This window comes from Kalmanozyma brasiliensis, assembly GCF_000497045.1.
Source record: "Kalmanozyma brasiliensis GHG001 unplaced genomic scaffold PSEUBRA_SCAF24, whole genome shotgun sequence".
NCBI classification, from domain to species: domain Eukaryota; kingdom Fungi; phylum Basidiomycota; class Ustilaginomycetes; order Ustilaginales; genus Kalmanozyma; species Kalmanozyma brasiliensis.
Window position 1 is genome coordinate 166,119 of NW_015961964.1, and position 16,331 is coordinate 182,449.

The window sequence follows — 16,331 nt, forward strand, 5'->3', positions numbered from 1 at the left end:
AGTAGTGCTGCTGCTGAACCATTCGCATCCGACGCGGAGCGCATCAGGCCGGGTGGTGGCGAGCTGCGAGCGTCTCGCCCATAAATTTGATGTCGTGTCATTCGTTCAGTGAAGCAATCGAATCGATTCACTGAGTACCCGTCGCGGATGAGCTCCCAGTCTGATCACGTATGCGTAATGGCCTCTCGGTGGGACGCCGTCGATTGCGCTCGCCGAGAAGAGCAGCGACGGTATGGCCGTTGACCAGCACGCGCTCGTCGGTGAGTCGGTTCTTGATGATGTACATGATGGCATGCTTGATCTGTTGGTCGGACGCGGTGCTCAGGTCGTCGGGGAGGTAGGGCGGTGGTTGTGTGCTCATACTGCAGGATGGATGGGGTCAAGAGTTGGGAGTGTTGAGAGCGATCTCCTCATGTTCTGGCAGAGGCTCTCGCCGGTCGTAGTCCGGACAAGATGCTAAGCGAGCCCTGACAGGCTTGGCGCTTCCATGCGTGGAAGCGACCCTTCTTTGTCATGCACCGTGGAAATCCGCCCGGAAATCAAAGACCGGCCTGGAACGCTTCTCTTCGCGCGCCCACTCACTAGCGTGCTCACGATGCTTCACTCTTCCTCTCAGTCTGCCGTGCAACTACCAAGGACTGACATTGAACCAAGCTAGTCAAACATCGTGAGTGCCTGCTGTGATCAAAATTTAGGGATCAGAGTCGTAGATCCTGCAAGGTCGCGCATGTCCTTGAACCTCTGAAGATGCGATTCGGCCCTGTTCTCGCCGACGATCTCGCCGAGTCGGTCCATGTTCTCGTGCATCCACGTAACGAGCTTTCCGACGGTACTGAGGTGTTGCGCCAGGACGGTATGGGGCTGGGCCTCGATGACCTCGGGATGAAAGGAGGTGATGAGCAGCGTCTTGAACAAGTCGTCGAGGTCAGAGAGGAGCTTGCCGACGTCCATGCGTTCTGGACCTCCGGGCTGGCCCAGACGTCTCAGCTGATGAGCATTCTGACGAATCGATGCCGGGTAGCTCTGCAGAATGTCTCGATCCACGGGCTGAGGAAACTCGTGGCCGAACATGTACCTGTCTCGATAGACGGTTCGAAAGTGACTGAGTTTGTTGAGATTGGCACGCCGGGTGGCTTCGGTAGGGTCTTCAGGAGCTGTGACAGCCGCAAGAAGGAATGAAAACATGCACAGGACTGCGATGATGGACAAAAAGGGCGTGCGAACGGAGGTCATTTTCGTGGTCGGTGATGGTGGCGTTGATGGGTGTGGCTGAGAAGCAAGATCGTGCAAAGGTTATATACGCACAAGGCTGTGGGCGCGGCATGACTCTGTGTTGCGAGTCACCTTGATACAATACATCGAACAAGCTGCAACACTGCTTGAGGAGGTTCATTTTCGCATTCGTTGCGAGGCCAACTTGGTGGTGGGGTGGAATTATGCTTCGTCGTCGGTCATCTCCGGCTCGGAAGTTTCAGGCTTTGGAGTAAAGTAGCGAATCGAGATGGGTCTGTTGGGCTCGCCATGGAAGATCCTGAGAAGCAAACGGTAGAGATCACGGCCGAAGCGGATGATCTCTGGGTCGTATTTTGAGCAGACCTTGCAGTCGCGAAAGAAGAAAGCGTCGTCGCTGGGCGCCAGCATGATCGAGTGCTCTGCGTAGAGGTTCTGAACTGCGCGAATCACCCGAAAGCGCTGTCTTAAGAAGTCGGGTGAGTGCTCGAGAATCTCTTCTGGACGCAAGACCGTGCAAATGTCACGACGAAGCAGCTCCGAGAGTGTCGAGATGTCGAAGCGCAGCGATTGGATGAGGATCTTGAGGGGTGGTCGTGGAAGCTTCTCCTTTCCGAGACGAGTGACAAGCTTGAAGCGCGAAAGAGGATCGCCTTGGAGCGGCATGACGTGGTAGTCGAGCAGGCAGAAGATATCGACGATCCCATAGTGGTGGTCCTCGTAGACCAAGGCATTGGGACTGTCACGCGATCGATTCGTGGATCGCTTGAGCTTGTTGAGGGTGCGCAGGGTTGCATTGGAGCTCTTGAGGAACGTGTTGCCTTGCAGGACCCTAGCAAAGACGCTTCCAGCGCAATGGGCATGAGTGACCTCGTCCGGAGTGGCGATGGAGGGATCGAGTCGTTCGCCCTCTCGAACGATGGTCTTTAGCCTAAGATTGAGATGGGAAGCGGGGACAAGTTGTGTCTTGGGGTGATGCTGACAGTACATCGTGCCGGATCGCTTGTCCTTATGGTAGCGGAATGCTGGGAGAGCCAAAGGAGGGTGATGGCGAGGAGGAATCTTTTCAAGCAATCTCGAAGAATGTACCTTTAGCCAAAAGGCTCAAGCGTGTTGCGGTGGGCTGAGCTCATTTGCTTTGCCCTTTGTTCCTCTGCGCACGGTTGCAAAAGAGTCAGACTGTCTTGGCTGTGAGCAGTCGACTGCCGCTTGGGCCTCTCCGTCCATCAAGTCCAAGAGAGCTGCGCAGCAAAGATTCAGCGGACCGCCTTGGCCATCAGTCAAGGCTCAAGCGGGGATGCCTTGCTTTGACACAGCAGACGGAACACCGGAGATGGCCATCACTCAATGTGATCACTCTGTGTGAAAGCAAAACGGCAACCTGGCTATGCTTTCTTCTGAACCATTCTGCTGTCGTCACCGAAAGACGATGCGAAGCGACTGACTTGACGAGACTCTCTGCTGTGACTGCTACGCCTACACGGCTAACTCTGCTGCTCTGCTCAGCTCAGCTCTGCTCTGCTGAGCTCAGGTCAAAGTCGTTGGCCAACCTCCACCATCAGCGCGCTCAGCAGCCAGAGAAAAAAGATGCTGCGCTGTGCTGCCTTGTCCGAATTCCGTCTTTTGGATTCGAGTCTTCTCAAAAGTCTCACTTTTTTGGAAGAGCCTTTGCGGCAGTCGACATCGACATCGAATCAACACTCTCATCTGCTCGGTCGCTCAGCCTCCTCGAGAGCAGACAGCTTTGGCCCAGGGAACTGTGGACGCGAGCAAGGCTACAGACGCATGTGGTGGTGGTCCCCCTCGACCACCTGCTCGACATCTCGCATACTTCGACGTCCACCCGTCAACGGCCTCACATTCTCCCTACACACTTTCAGCACGTCTGTCAGCTCCCTGAGCTCTCAGCAGCAGCGCCAATACCTACCACAAAGAAGCATGCTCGCCGACCTTCGCGTGCTTCACGTGCCATCCTCCGACACCAATGTGCTGCCTCCCGTCATCCTCCAGCTTGGCGCCGACCGATACCTATTCAATGTCGGCGAAGGCACCTCGCGCTCTTCCACCCAGCGCAAGGCCAATCTCAGCCGCGTCACCAATATTTTCGTCTCTCGCGTAGGATGGGAGGCCATCGGTGGTCTACCTGGCGTCCTCATGTCCATGGCAGATGGCCAGCGTGCCAGCGAGTCGCTACACGGACCCCAAGGTCTTCGCTATGCCCTCGCCACCATGCGCACCTACGCAAAGCGTGACATAATGAAGCTCAACATCAGCGAGATCCCAGCACAAGCAGGTACTTCCAGCGCCGGTACTGGGATCACAGCATCACCCGTTTTCACCGACGACAACCTCGCCATCTACGCCGTGCCCCTGCTTCCTTCCAGCGCCGCGAAGCGAGCGTCCAAGAGGCCCAAGCTTGATGACAATCGCGCTGCAGGCCCCTCAGCAACCACACTCGAGAAAGTGGATCAGCTATGGCGGAAGCCTCATTTCAACCCGTCTGGCCTACAGGCCGAAGACGCACAAGCTTGGATCCATCTCGTCTCGGGTAGCATTTTCAACGACTCGCTACTACGTAGACGACAACAGCAGGCTGTAGAGGCGACCTCGACACAGCAACCAAGCGTCTCAATCAACGACGTCGAGATGGAAGATGCCGACCGTGCACCAGCTCCGACGCAACTACACGCTCGAGGGACTTCACCTTGGCGTCCACCACTGTCGCCTGCCTTCGTCACACGACTGCTACCACGGCCGCACTCGGACACACGCAACCTATCGTCAGAGCGGAGCGACCCAGCAGAAGGCGGTCAAGCTCCCGTTCTAGCGTTCATCTGCGAAGCGCATCCACAGCGAGGCAAGTTTGACCCCGTCAAAGCGACAGCCGCCGGTGTTCCGCCAGGTCCTCTGTTCGCGGCCTTGACAAGGGGAGAAGACGTCACGCTCAAGCGTCCGAAGGCCTGGTCAAGTATGCCAGTAGAAGAGAAGAAGAGGTGGTCGCAGAGCCAGAGAGGAGGTCAGCGCGGTGGTCCAGCTGGCAGCAAACCAAGGCCAAATGGAAAGGCAAAGGGTGGGAGCGCGACAGACTCGCCACCAGCTGCATGGAACGATGTCGAGGAAGTACACGTGAGGTCCACCGACGTCATGGGCCCTTCGCGTGCTGGTGCGGTCGTGCTGCACGTCTACCTGCCATCAACCGACTACATTGACGATCTGCTCAGCGAGAGAGCTGCGTCCACCTTCTTGCCGTATACTGCCGGAGCCAACCAAGGACTCAGCAGAGAGCAGTCTCGAACACCCCAAGCTATCGTCCACGCAGTGCCGACTGGCGTTCTCAAGGATGCGCGCTACCAATCATGGATGCGTACCTTCGGGCCCGACTGTCACCACATCGTCGCTAACCATGACGTCTGCGCTAACAAGCTCATGTACCCTTCGAGCGCGACGATTCCGCTTCGACTTTCCAAGCTCGACGAGGTCATGTTCAAGGTGCCGCAGTATCAGCTTACCCCGAGGTCGCCTCTCTCAGCATTGTCATCGGCAACGACCAACGGCAAGACAGAAGAGGTTGGCTTCCCACTCAAGCTCGGTGCAGCAGAGGCGGATCAGGTCATTCCGCTGCAGCCTCGGGGCGGACCCAAACGCTACCACTCAGGCGCGCCGGACTTCGACTTCCCAGTGAACTCCGAAGAGGCCGACAAGCTTGCTGCGTTCGATTTCGACACGGTTGAGGAGACCGAGCAGCAAGTGCAGCAGCTGGTCAAAGCCAAGGCCAAGAACAACTCCAAGAACGGTGTGACTGCATCGTCGGCTCCAGGGACAGACGAACTCGGCGCTGTGCGCAACACTCGTCTCAGAGAAGCACGCAAGCAGGCGTGGCAAGACTACCTCGACGTGGTCAAGCGAATCAAGTTCGACACTGCGCCTCTATCGTCGGACGTCGCTCCAGAGAAAGATATCTTGGTGACGACGTTGGGCACGGGCTCAGCAGCGCCGAGCAAGTATCGCAACGTCATCTCCACCCTGATCCAGACGCCGTCCTCGGGCACCATCCTGCTGGATGCCGGCGAATCGACCTATGGCTTGCTACGCCGCAAGTTCGGTTGTCGACGCGATGGTACCGCTGCTGAGAGCGGTGCATTGGTACCACAGGACATCGACGACATCCTCCGCGAGATGCGCGTGCTATTCATCAGCCACATCCACGCGGATCATCACATCGGCCTCATCCGCATCCTGCTCGAGCGACGGAAGCTCCAGCCTCGACCCGAGCATCCACTCTACCTCGTAGGCACAGGCTTCGTGCATAACTACCTCGAGGAGTACGAGCACGTCGAGAAGCTCGGACTGGACGAAGACGTCGTTCTCGTTCTCAACGAACATCTTGATCATCAGACCGGAGTAGACCCCACTCCACCTTCCGACGGCACCTCTGTCACCCCTCACACCAACGGCATCAGTCGCGGCCAGCAGCAAGCACGGAGCGAGGACCTCGCCCACGTCTCCGCCATCAAGTCGCTCACTGGACTCTCTGCGATCCACACCGCACGTGTGGTGCACCGCGGCTCGCACTGCTATGGGCTGGTCCTGCGCCATCCCGATTGGTCCATCACCTACTCGGGCGACACGCGACCTGCACCGGAGCTCATCGCCGCCGGACGCGACTGCAGCTTGCTCATCCACGAAGCCACCTTGGAAGACGGTCAGCTGGACATGGCCATCGGCAAAGGCCACTCGACCTTCGGCGAGGCCATCCGTGTCGGCCACGAGATGGGCGCACAGAACATCCTGCTGACGCACTTCTCGCAGCGATACCCGAAGATGGCGCGGTCGTCGCTCTTTGCGTTGCAAAAGCAAGGTCAAGGAAAGAATGTGCCGATCGCGCTGGCGTTTGACATGGTGACCTATCCGTTGAGCCGCTTTGGGAGGATCCAGGGGTACACGCCGGCGATGGAGGCGCTGTTTGCGGCAGACACGGAGGGAGATGAGGACGGAACTGCGGCTGGCGTGGCCGATGGTGCCGATGAGAAGATTGCTGCGTCGGGCAAGACGGGGCAGGGAAAGCAAAGCAAGAAGCCAGGCCAGGGCGAAAGCAGCAAGTCGTCGGGTGCAGCCACCGTCGTAGCTGGCACGCTGGGCGCAGCCGCCGCCCTCGATGACGACAAAGCTGTCGAGGCAACGGAAGCGAATGGCGACAAGCGAGACAGTTAGTATCCCTTTCTGCTCACTCTGTAGATCTAGCCCTGCACGACCGCAATACTGACTGCATCCCATCTCCTGTCTCATCACGTCCTCACAGCAAAGCCTCTCTTTGAGCCGAGCGTCACACTCGAACGCTACACACGCAAAGGCCTCAAACCCTCGGACTGGCGCTATCTGGGTCTGCACCTCTCCCCCTCACCCTCGACCGCGACACTGCCCGTGATCTTGCCGGCATACATCCTGTCGCTGGTGCACACCGCCCAGACTGCCACGATGGGCGTCCTCGGCGGCGCATACAACGTCGACATCCTCTCCACCCACGTCTCCGCTTCAGACGGGCGCAGCTGGCACGCTGTCCTCCGCGTAGACGCCAGACACGGACAAGACCTGAGTTCGTCGCTCAGCATGCTCCCCGCGCCCGAGGTGGGCGGCGTCCGACTGCGAATGCGCGTCGTCGGCCCAACCACCTCCATCCAGACCGTGCAAAGTCTGCTCCTCTAGCCACACACTCACAACTCAATAGATGCGGTTTCAGATGCTTTCTATGCAACACTATCTACAGCTGAACGAAATGCGAGGTATACTTGTACATGATCAAAGCTGGGTACCAAACACGTAATCCCACACCTTGCTCGTCACCCCGAATCCGAGCTCAAAGTTCTTGTAATGGTGTTCGAGATGGTACTGCTTCATCTCCTTCATGTACTGGGGCAGCTTGGTGTGATGCAGCGCATAGTGCATGCAGTCGTAGACGACGTACATGCTGAAGGCGCCGGAGATGATGCCGTTTGCGACGGCGTGTGGGAAGATGGTGTGTGCGAGCTGGGTGAATGGGTAGCTGAGGAGGAAGAAGAGCAGCGGGGGCATGACGAGACGGAGTCGATCCATGGGGAGGTAGTGGTGTACGCCGTGGAGGAGGAAGTGGAGGGTCAAGAACATGGGTTTGTCGGGGAGGATGTTGTCGATGTGGAAGAGGAAGCGGTGGATCGAGTATTCAAGGAGCGTCCAGATGACCACGCCAATCGCCCAGCAGATGGCCGTCTGCGTCAGCGCCACCGACCACACACCCGTATCGAACTGGGTGGGCTTCGACGCCGCCTCGTACCAGTTGGACGCGTTGAGCGGGGTCTTTGCCAGGTTGGACGCAAACTGCGTCGCAGAGCGGAAGAAGATGATGCTGGCAATGGGCAACCACACCATGGGCACCACGTACCACGGCGTTCGAGTAAACATCTCGAGGTAGTCCTGGTTGAAGAAGCGGGCGGGGTGCTTGAGGTGGCGTGGCGAATGCACCTGCTCGAGGTAGAATTCTTTGGAGAAGTTGGCGCTAAGCATCTGGGGCATGAGTGGCTTGTTGAGGTCGAGGAACTTGTTCTGCTTGTAATCGGAAGATTGGTCGGTCTCGTCGGGGTGGAAGTCGTCGGTGATGACGATCGAGTCGTCTTTGCCCGAGTAGCCCCCCTTGGCAGCGCGTTCCTTGAGCGCTTCCTTCTCCGCGTCGGTGGTAGGCAAGCGGCCGATGATGTGTTCGTCGAGCAGTTCGTACGCTGAGTCGGAGTGAGAGTGCTCGATGGGATCGTCCATGATCTCACCCATATCCTTGCCGGCGTAGCGGAGGATAAGGTCGTCTCCACCCGGGTGATCCTCGACAAAGTCGGTGACATCGTAGACCTTGCCGCGGTGGATGACCCAGCAATCAGAGGCGGTCTTGTGCCTGGCAACGTCGTCCGCCGAGAAGAGCTGCATCTTGGATGATGTTGCTGCCGCCATTGTCGCTTGTAGAATAGTGATGGTGGGTGAACGAAGAGAAGGAGATGGACTCGCTTGTTAGCGAAAAGGATCAGCAAGGGTTCCGCATCGCCTAATTCGAGCTGCGCAGCAATTTGAGATTTTTGGGTTCGAGAGCGGCAGGCTGTGGCAAAATTTGAGAATTTCCAGGCTAAACAAGCAACACACACACACGCTTCCACACCGCACAACGCGCCTTTCACTCGGACTGCTCGGCTGGCAAAGACCGAAATTCATTTCCACATGATTTCACAGCGCAACATAAGCGCGAGTTCGGAGTTGACCGTCTGCTGACACTTTGAAGCATCGACTCGCAGCTGGCAGCGACTTCCATGTATATGTTCATCGATGAGTAACAAGCAGCATCCAGCGAGAACGTGCTTTGTCATGAACTGACGCTCGACGAAGAGTCTGACGCCGCTGGAGGTCGAAGCTTTCGGACCATTGACAGAGGAGTGGCGTAGGTGGCCCTGCCGGAGCCGCCAGCACGCCGCCAGGGCGAGGCCAGACTGTCGTATCGCGCTGGGAGATCTTTCGTACGAGATAGAACAAAACGCATCTCAAATTCTAGCATGGCAGATCGCCGATTCACTAACTGCTCCACCCGTCATCCGAGATTCTGTCACGAAGCCGCTTGTTGAACTCCCACAACCTTCTTGTGATGCTCGTTACCAACCACTGCAGATCGAGAAAGCGAGGCCACACCGCCATGCGTAGGCCATAGCGACACATACTCCAGCCGTTTCGGCGCCCTCTTCTACGATGCAGCAACCGCCAGATCAACAGGCTAGTCTGGCGTTTCCGCCCGCGCAACATGCCGTGCCAACAACCGCCTACTTTGCCTACCTGCCAACACCATCACGATGGACCTTCACACAGGGCCTTATCGTCGGCCAGCTATCTATGGTTCTCGTAGCATTGCTGCTCATCCGATATGTCATCTTCGAGGACTCGGCTACTGCTCTTGAAAAGGAACGCCTGATGCGTCTCAAGATATCGGAACGTCGCTCCAAGCGTCATGCCAAGACTCTCTTGCAAGGTGCTCGCAGGGCAGCAACACCCTCGTCCAATCCGTTACGCAAGTCGCACCGCATCTCATCAGATACCCGAGCCTCTGTGTTCGCCAACATCCTCGACAAGACCGCCTACGACCTCTCATCCCATCTGCCTGAGAGCACCGACTGGCTCAATGTTATGTTCGCCCAAGCCATCGCAGGATATCGCGAGGATGTCCTTGCCGGAGGCGTCTCACCAGATTTTCCGACCTCAACTCATCGCGCAAACACCCGGCATGGTGGACCCGGCATCCAATTCGGCACTGACCCTCTCGACCCACCCGCCGACCTCGAGCCGGAAAAGGAGCGAACTGCACGCGACCTGATGGAGGAGATCCTCAACCGCACCTCTTCCTCCTTCCTCGACCCCATCCGCGTCACAGAAGCCGACTTCGGAGATGCCTACCCCATCTTCACCAACGCCCGCGTCCGTCCAGCCGACGACACCGGTCGCACGCGCATCGAGATCGACGTCGACTACTCGGACCAGATCACCCTTGCCATCGACACCAAGCTGCTCATCAACTTCCCCAAGCCCCGGTTTGCCGTGCTGCCCGTCTCGCTCAGTCTGACCATCGTGCGATTTTCAGGGACGTTGGCGATCGAGCTGTTTTCTTCGGATCCCAATGCGACGGTTCTTCCCACCGCCGCTCCGGCGAGTAGCAAACAGAAGATACCACCACCCCGGTCGCGGCATCAGCTGCATTTCTCGTTGCATCCAGATTTCGCGCTAGAGGCGTCGGCGAGCAGCCTGTTGGGCTCGAGAGCGAAGTTGCAGGACATACCCAAGATCGAACAGTTGCTCATATCGAGGCTACGAGGGTGGATCATGGACCGCTTCGTCTGGCCACGATATTGGTCTTTGACCTTGCCCAACCTGGTACCCTCTCCATCTGCGGCGAAAGACTCCGACGCTGCCGATGCAGCCACGACGCAGGGCGCGAGCGTTCAAGGCGACACTGCATCGGTCGAGTCCGTCGGCGGACCTGGGCAAATGAAGGTGGGAACAGGCATCGAGCGACCGGACGAGTCGGTCATCCAACCTGGCCATCACGAATCGGTGCGACAGGAGATGCTGCACGCCTCCTCGGATCGACAATCCTCTTCCTCGAGGCCACCACACGTTCGGTCTTCCTCGTCAGCCTTGGGTCCGCATTCGGCGCGAAGCATCCCCAGTAGCATGGGCAGCGTCGAAGCCTGGCGTGCGCACACAGCGGGTTTGTACTCGCAGCAGCAGCACGCGACGAGTCTCACCCAGGCCGCGCTCCGCGCCAACGGTGCGGCCACCGAGAGCGCACCGGGTTCAGACGTGCACATCGAGGTGCCGGGCAGCTTTCGCGGGTCCGTCGCGGGAGCTGGGATCGGTCTGGCCTCGTCTTCCACCGCTTCGATGCCGAATGGCGGGTTGAGGAATCGGCCTGGATTTGTTCAATGACACACGCAATGCAGATATGATCTATGATACTAGGATTAGATGAGAAGGTGCAAATACAACTGAGCCAAACCGAAATGAAACTGAATGAGAGGACAACAGGTGACACTATGAAACCCCGCGAGAGACAGCTCAGCACTTCTGCCACATCTTGACGTACTCGATCTCCATGCCGCGCTGCTTGGGGTCGGTAGGCCAGGTGGGGAGCCACTTGTCCTTGCTCTGCCAGAACTGACCTGCGGCGTTCTCGGCGTCGTTGGACCACGGCTTATCGTCACCCTGACCGTCCTTGAAGTACCCGTTCGTGCCACCAACAGCGACGTTCAGGATAAGGTAAAACTCCTGATCAAAAGGTGCGGCGTTGCTGTGTTCACCCTGAACATTCGCCCAGGGGTTGCTCAACAGCGTACCGTTGGCCATCTGGCTCGGGAACTGTCCGCGCTTCCAGAACCCATCGCCGAACTTGACATCGAGGTTGCGGAAGATCGGCGAGTGTTCCCAGGTCCACAGCGCATCTTCGGTCCACTCGAGACCAAAGGTGTGCGAGCCCTGGTTGAACCAGTTGCGCCAAAGATCGCGCATCTTGGTCGCATAGCCGTAGCCATCGAACAGGCTGTTGGGACCAAAGTGAAGGGAAGAGGACATGACGTTGGTGCCGAGATCCTTGCGTTTGGTGGGGACGTTGCCGCGACCTTCGAAGATGTCGATCTCACCGGAACGGGGCCATGAGCCGTAGACCGAGTCTTTGGGCATCATCCAGATCGCCGGCCAGATCCAGTCGCCAGTAGGCATGCGGGCTTTCACTTCGACTTTGCCGTACTTGATCGAGCGCGAAAAGTTGGTCATCAATCGCGCCGATTGGATGGGAGGAAGGACAACACCCGTGGTCGAGTTGGAGCGCACCGCACAACTGGCATCGGTCTTGTTGGAAGCAGTGCACAGGTTGGACTCGGTCAGGTTGAGCGTGTAGCCATTGGTAATGGCGCCTTCGCCCAGAGCGTCCGAGGTGAGGGTGGGGACAATGTAGAGCTTTCCGTCTTGGACGAACGAGTTATTGGCGGAATCGGTGGTCCAGTCGAACTGGTTGTTGCCAAACCCACCGGTCTCTTGCTCGTGGAACCAGATGTCCTTGTTGATCGTCGTGCCCTCGAACTGCTCGTCGAGAACGAGGCAGTACTTGCCCTTGGGCACAGCCGCGTAGGCAAAGTACATCAGCAGCGCTGCGCCAGCAAGACCGAACGAAAGACCAAAGATGAAGATCCAGTAGGAGCGGCGGCTGTGCGTCTTGCGCCTCTTGGTCTCCAACCACGGCTTCTCGGGTGTCTCGTCCTCCCGTAGCACGCGCTGTGCAAAGGGCTTGCGGTACTTCAACGCTACGTGCGCTAGCGACGTGTTGGTCGAAGCATCGTACAGACCCGCAGCGGGGGTCATGACGCTCGTGTGCGACTGCGCCGACGAGGTGGCAAAGTTGGCCGTGTTGGCCATGAAGGTCTCGTACGAGCCCGAGCGGCTGTGGCGCATGCCGTGCGGCGACTCGTGCCCGCTTGACGAGAGGTGTGGTTGCGAATACGAGCCGGTGAGGTCGCCCGAGGAGCTGTTGCGGCTCATCGAGGTACCTTGGCTTGGCTTGCGACCGTGCGAGTAGGGGTTGAAATAGCCTCCACTCGGACTGCCACTGTGATCGAGATCGCTTTCGGCGTCCGGAAGGTCATCCTTGAGCTGCTCAATCTCGTCGTCGCCCGCGACGCGGGGTGGAAGCTGGAATGTGCGGCTCATGCTTGTGATCGTGTGAAGGTGTGGTCCTGATGTGCGAGCTTGGAAGGTAAACTTGTGCTTGAGGTGGGTAGCCTGCGCAGGGATGCGTGGACGGAGGAGCGTGTGGACGAGGGGAAGAGAATGGGATGAGGGAAGTCGACGTGTAAAGGGGCAGGCTTAAGAGGCGGAAAGATTGGGTGCAAGGTAAGCACTATTGAGAGAAGCCAGGGTGGGTTGAGCGATCCTCGAGCGCTCTCCGCTACAAGGGGATCGGACCAAGGTCGAACGATGTCCTGTCAAGGAGGGGTCAGCAGCTTGCGGTCAGTCATGAAACCAATTGCCGTCGACCAAGGGCGCTTAGGTTTCATCGACCGACACTGTCAACAGAAATGTGACCAACAGCAGCAGTATGAGCACGTTTCGACCAAAGACAAGGCGTGTATCGATAAGTCGTGCATTACCGTTGGCTACAGAGCGACCGCTCAAACACACGCGAGGCATGCGATCTTGGCTCATACAAGGGCATTGAGAGCGAAGGGGGTGAGACATTGGCGAAAAATGATACGCCCGGTGCAGCGATGTGGTTGTAGACAGCGGCCCAGGGGGAGAGGAGGTGAATTGCCGAAGCCGATGAAAGGGCGCAAGAAAACTTGAGAGCGGATGGAAGAATGGGCATTGTGTCTTGAGGCCAGTCTGCGACATTGGCCGGCCCAGAAGGGCTCCGAGACATCCAAAACGGCGAGACCCTGGACTGCGAAAAATTCTCTATTAAATTTAAGAAGATGAGAATCAAAAAGTAGGAAAAAGAAAAGAGAATATTGATTTCCTGTGGCCCACTCGTCCGTTCCTTGATGCAGCGCACGTTCGACGACAGGGAGACAGAGGGTCTTGTTCGAGGGCCTGCTTGCCCTGTCTTGGCTTGGAGGCACATCTGGAGATCAGCTTTGCTTAATGCAAGCACGCAAGAGCATTCATAATTGTCGCCGAAGAGCAACGAGGCCTCGAGACGGCACGCTCAGGCACTTGCTCGATATCATGAGACTCGCGGCAGTCTTGTCAGCTCAACAGCAGCGCACTAGCCTCAGCGATTCACAAGACGGGAGAAAAGGTCAGCCGTGATTGAGGGCAGCGAGGGATGGCGCAGCGTGTGTAGCGAAGACGACCTCGAGACTAGCTCGGGTGTGGGCGATGAGCAGCGCGGATCGATGCATGGAAACGAGGGGGCGCGTGTCTGTAAGGCGACTTGCTCCGTGCTGATACTCGGACCGACACATCTTGCCTTCCGTGTTTTCTGTGTCAGAGAATTGTTTGTTTGATTTGCCGCCAAGCGAGCCAATTTGCACAATCTGTCAGCTAGAAAAACAAATCCTGCGAGTTTTTGGGTTTGGTTTGCATTGGCGCCTTAGCCCTACGCAGCGACGCCTGCAGCCCTTGGCTAAAGGCAGACGTGCTGCACTCCATTTCCTACTCCGACTGCATGGGCTCGACCACTGCCGCTGGTTCAGACTGAGTTGCATGCACTTTTGTGACCCAGAGACTGGGTTGAATCTGTGCCAATTTTGCAGCTCAGCGCCGTTGTATCTTGCTGCCAGTCAGGCTTCGGTATCTCGGCTAGCTGGCTGACAACTTCGGTCCATTCGGCACCCTGCTGCACTCTTCTGAAACATAGCAATAGTCGAGACGATCTAGCGCACGAATTCAGGCTAAATGCCGGACCCGAGACAGCTTCGGACAGCGGCGACCGCGGCGACACAGTCGACGCTGTCACACATCCGAGGGCTTGGCTATGCGAGAGCTTCTTGCGCGCTTCCAGATGCCGTGCGTCGAAGTGAGGAGACAGCAGAGATTGGCAGGGTACGCCAACCATCTTTTCGAGCAAAGACTGATTTACAGGAACGCGAGGATCGCCTCGCCCATTTGGCGATCCGTTGATGCATACAGCCATGATCGCTTACAGAAGCGGTATCAGCTCATCACCATCGCGATGACCAAGCTCATCTGCGAAGACAAATTCCAAATTTTTGCAATCACTCCTGCTTAGCTCGGCTAGGTGGCAGCGAAGGGGACTTTGACAGGCGGCGGCAACCGCAAATCATCCAAAGGGCGCTAGCAAGAGACCACAGAGCGGTACACCCTGTGTTTGCTAGTGCCTAGCCCCTTCCTGCTGTCTCTAAGCGAGCTGGCCCATCCCAAAGCGAGCTTGCGAAACGATTCGATGCAGGACATCGACATTCCCACGGCCTTCGCACGTCACGACGGCCACTGCTGCGTCGACGCCGCGGCGGCTGATCGATTGGCAACGGCCATGTCGGCCACTGTTCGATGGTGTACGGAAAGCACCCAAGTTGCAAGTACTGACATTGAGACAACCATCTCCGACGTCGCCTATCATACAAGCGAGACATCCTGCCACGATCGGGTGTACGTAAAACACCCGTTTGCGCTGCTAGAGCACGATTATCCAGCATTTGTATGTACACGGTCCCTACAGCACGCCGCGGAGAGCACCCTCGAACAGCTTATCGATGCCGATCCAACGATGCGCGCAGTCGGTCCTCAAGCAAGGCACTAATGGGGGGTCGTAAAAAAAGGCCCACGAGGACGTGAGCAAGCATGCATGCTCGTCGACGAGCCAATGATCAGGCTGAATGAATGCCGCAGTGAAAGCGCCGATTTCCCTCGAGACGCCCGAGACGGACCTGAAATGCTTCATCCAGCGCCAAGATCACCTGAGACGACGACAGCCCTTGAAGCATAGCCGTCCATCTAAATCGAAGACATCTGCTCTTCGGGCTACGGATGGCCTCGAGCGTCACTGCGTATAACCTTGATTCTTGTTTCGTTCCCAGCGGAACAGATTAATGCCTGTGCCGGGCGGGGATGGACCCTTGGGTCGAGAATTCCAGCGGCGGGGTTGACATCGGGCTCCGTTCGGGCCCGAGTCTCAGAAATTGTTTGTTCATTAACACGACGCGTTTCGTGCCTGACGAGCTCTGAGACAACGTCTCACACGCCCTTCTCCGCCATGACGCTCGGGCGTTGAAGTGATCGACCGGTCCGATTCTCTGGCCGATCTCAGCGAGACACGGGCTCGCGCGTGTCCTTCTTGCTGATATCTGTTCACCAAGACAAGCCTGCCCTGGGCCGTCATGTCTTTTGACTCTGCCAGCTCATTCCTACGGAATACAAGTTCCGGTCAAGCTGCGACGCGAATGACGAGATGTTAGGCCGGTGTAAGAGACATGGCCCCAAGCTGACGCCTCCCACGTGGGTTTGAATAGCTTACGCTCTCACTTTGCTCTGCGATTGAAGCGATTCTAGGAGTCGATCTCGCTGTCGTGAGTCCAGTCTGTCATGACTGAAGACTGTCAGAACATAAACCCGACGCTTCAGCGCAAAGCAAGGCGAAGACGCCATTTCAGTCCGGCCCTTCGACTCAAATACTGTGCGAAAGCTTCCGACTCTTCTCATTCGCCTGCCTGCGGATCTGCGGATGTGCATTTCCATTACAAAAATGCAATACATTTTGAGTTGAAGCGGTGGTGTTTCATCTTTTTTGAAGTCGCTTTCTGGAGAATGAAATTCGAAACCGGAAGCTTCGCTAAGCCGGCAGAGGCAGTCTCGCCTCGAATTTGCCGACGGTGGTGACGGCAGAGGAACGACGCTGAACAGGACTTGGTCCTGACCGTCCGTCTGTGGCTCGATGGCGATGATCGACCTGATATCGAGGACCCTTTGCACTAGCCACGATCTCCGTTCTTCCCTTTGTGGCCCATGCACCCGCCTAATGAGCTGAGCTGACGGCAGGGTATCGGCAGCCACAACGCTTGGCGCATGCCGCCTCTTCTTAGCATGGTATTTGCAATTGA

The 16,331-nt window shown here is 57.4% G+C and overlaps 7 protein-coding genes across 7 annotated transcripts; 2 read left to right on the top strand and 5 right to left on the bottom strand.

Annotated features, from left to right (window-relative positions):
* Nucleotides 1-127: 127 nt before the first annotated feature.
* Nucleotides 128-361, bottom strand: PSEUBRA_003715 (uncharacterized protein; the record flags this gene model as incomplete). Its single annotated transcript, XM_059465135.1, has 1 exon — nucleotides 128-361. The coding sequence occupies one exon, from the start codon at nucleotides 359-361 to the stop codon at nucleotides 128-130; it is 234 nt and encodes a 77-aa protein (XP_059321430.1).
* Nucleotides 362-684: 323 nt separating this feature from the next.
* PSEUBRA_003716 (uncharacterized protein) lies at nucleotides 685-1,233 on the bottom strand (the record flags this gene model as incomplete). Its single annotated transcript, XM_059465136.1, has 1 exon — nucleotides 685-1,233. The coding sequence occupies one exon, from the start codon at nucleotides 1,231-1,233 to the stop codon at nucleotides 685-687; it is 549 nt and encodes a 182-aa protein (XP_059321431.1).
* A 201-nt stretch (nucleotides 1,234-1,434) lies between these two features.
* Nucleotides 1,435-2,220, bottom strand: PSEUBRA_003717 (uncharacterized protein; the record flags this gene model as incomplete). Its single annotated transcript, XM_016436802.2, has 1 exon — nucleotides 1,435-2,220. The coding sequence occupies one exon, from the start codon at nucleotides 2,218-2,220 to the stop codon at nucleotides 1,435-1,437; it is 786 nt and encodes a 261-aa protein (XP_016291907.2).
* A 948-nt stretch (nucleotides 2,221-3,168) lies between these two features.
* Nucleotides 3,169-6,933, top strand: PSEUBRA_003718 (tRNase Z endonuclease; the record flags this gene model as incomplete). Its single annotated transcript, XM_059465137.1, has 2 exons — nucleotides 3,169-6,436; nucleotides 6,530-6,933. The coding sequence occupies 2 exons, from the start codon at nucleotides 3,169-3,171 to the stop codon at nucleotides 6,931-6,933; spliced, it is 3,672 nt and encodes a 1,223-aa protein (XP_059320603.1).
* A 93-nt stretch (nucleotides 6,934-7,026) lies between these two features.
* Nucleotides 7,027-8,202, bottom strand: PSEUBRA_003719 (Fatty acid hydroxylase; the record flags this gene model as incomplete). Its single annotated transcript, XM_016436794.1, has 1 exon — nucleotides 7,027-8,202. The coding sequence occupies one exon, from the start codon at nucleotides 8,200-8,202 to the stop codon at nucleotides 7,027-7,029; it is 1,176 nt and encodes a 391-aa protein (XP_016291909.1).
* A 780-nt stretch (nucleotides 8,203-8,982) lies between these two features.
* On the top strand, nucleotides 8,983-10,710 carry PSEUBRA_003720 (protein of unknown function DUF2404; the record flags this gene model as incomplete). The annotated part of the gene is made up of 1 exon (XM_016436767.1): nucleotides 8,983-10,710. The coding sequence occupies one exon, from the start codon at nucleotides 8,983-8,985 to the stop codon at nucleotides 10,708-10,710; it is 1,728 nt and encodes a 575-aa protein (XP_016291910.1).
* Nucleotides 10,711-10,839: 129 nt separating this feature from the next.
* PSEUBRA_003721 (Glycoside hydrolase, family 16) lies at nucleotides 10,840-12,483 on the bottom strand (the record flags this gene model as incomplete). The annotated part of the gene is made up of 1 exon (XM_016436783.1): nucleotides 10,840-12,483. The coding sequence occupies one exon, from the start codon at nucleotides 12,481-12,483 to the stop codon at nucleotides 10,840-10,842; it is 1,644 nt and encodes a 547-aa protein (XP_016291911.1).
* Between the last annotated feature and the right edge of the window lie 3,848 nt (nucleotides 12,484-16,331).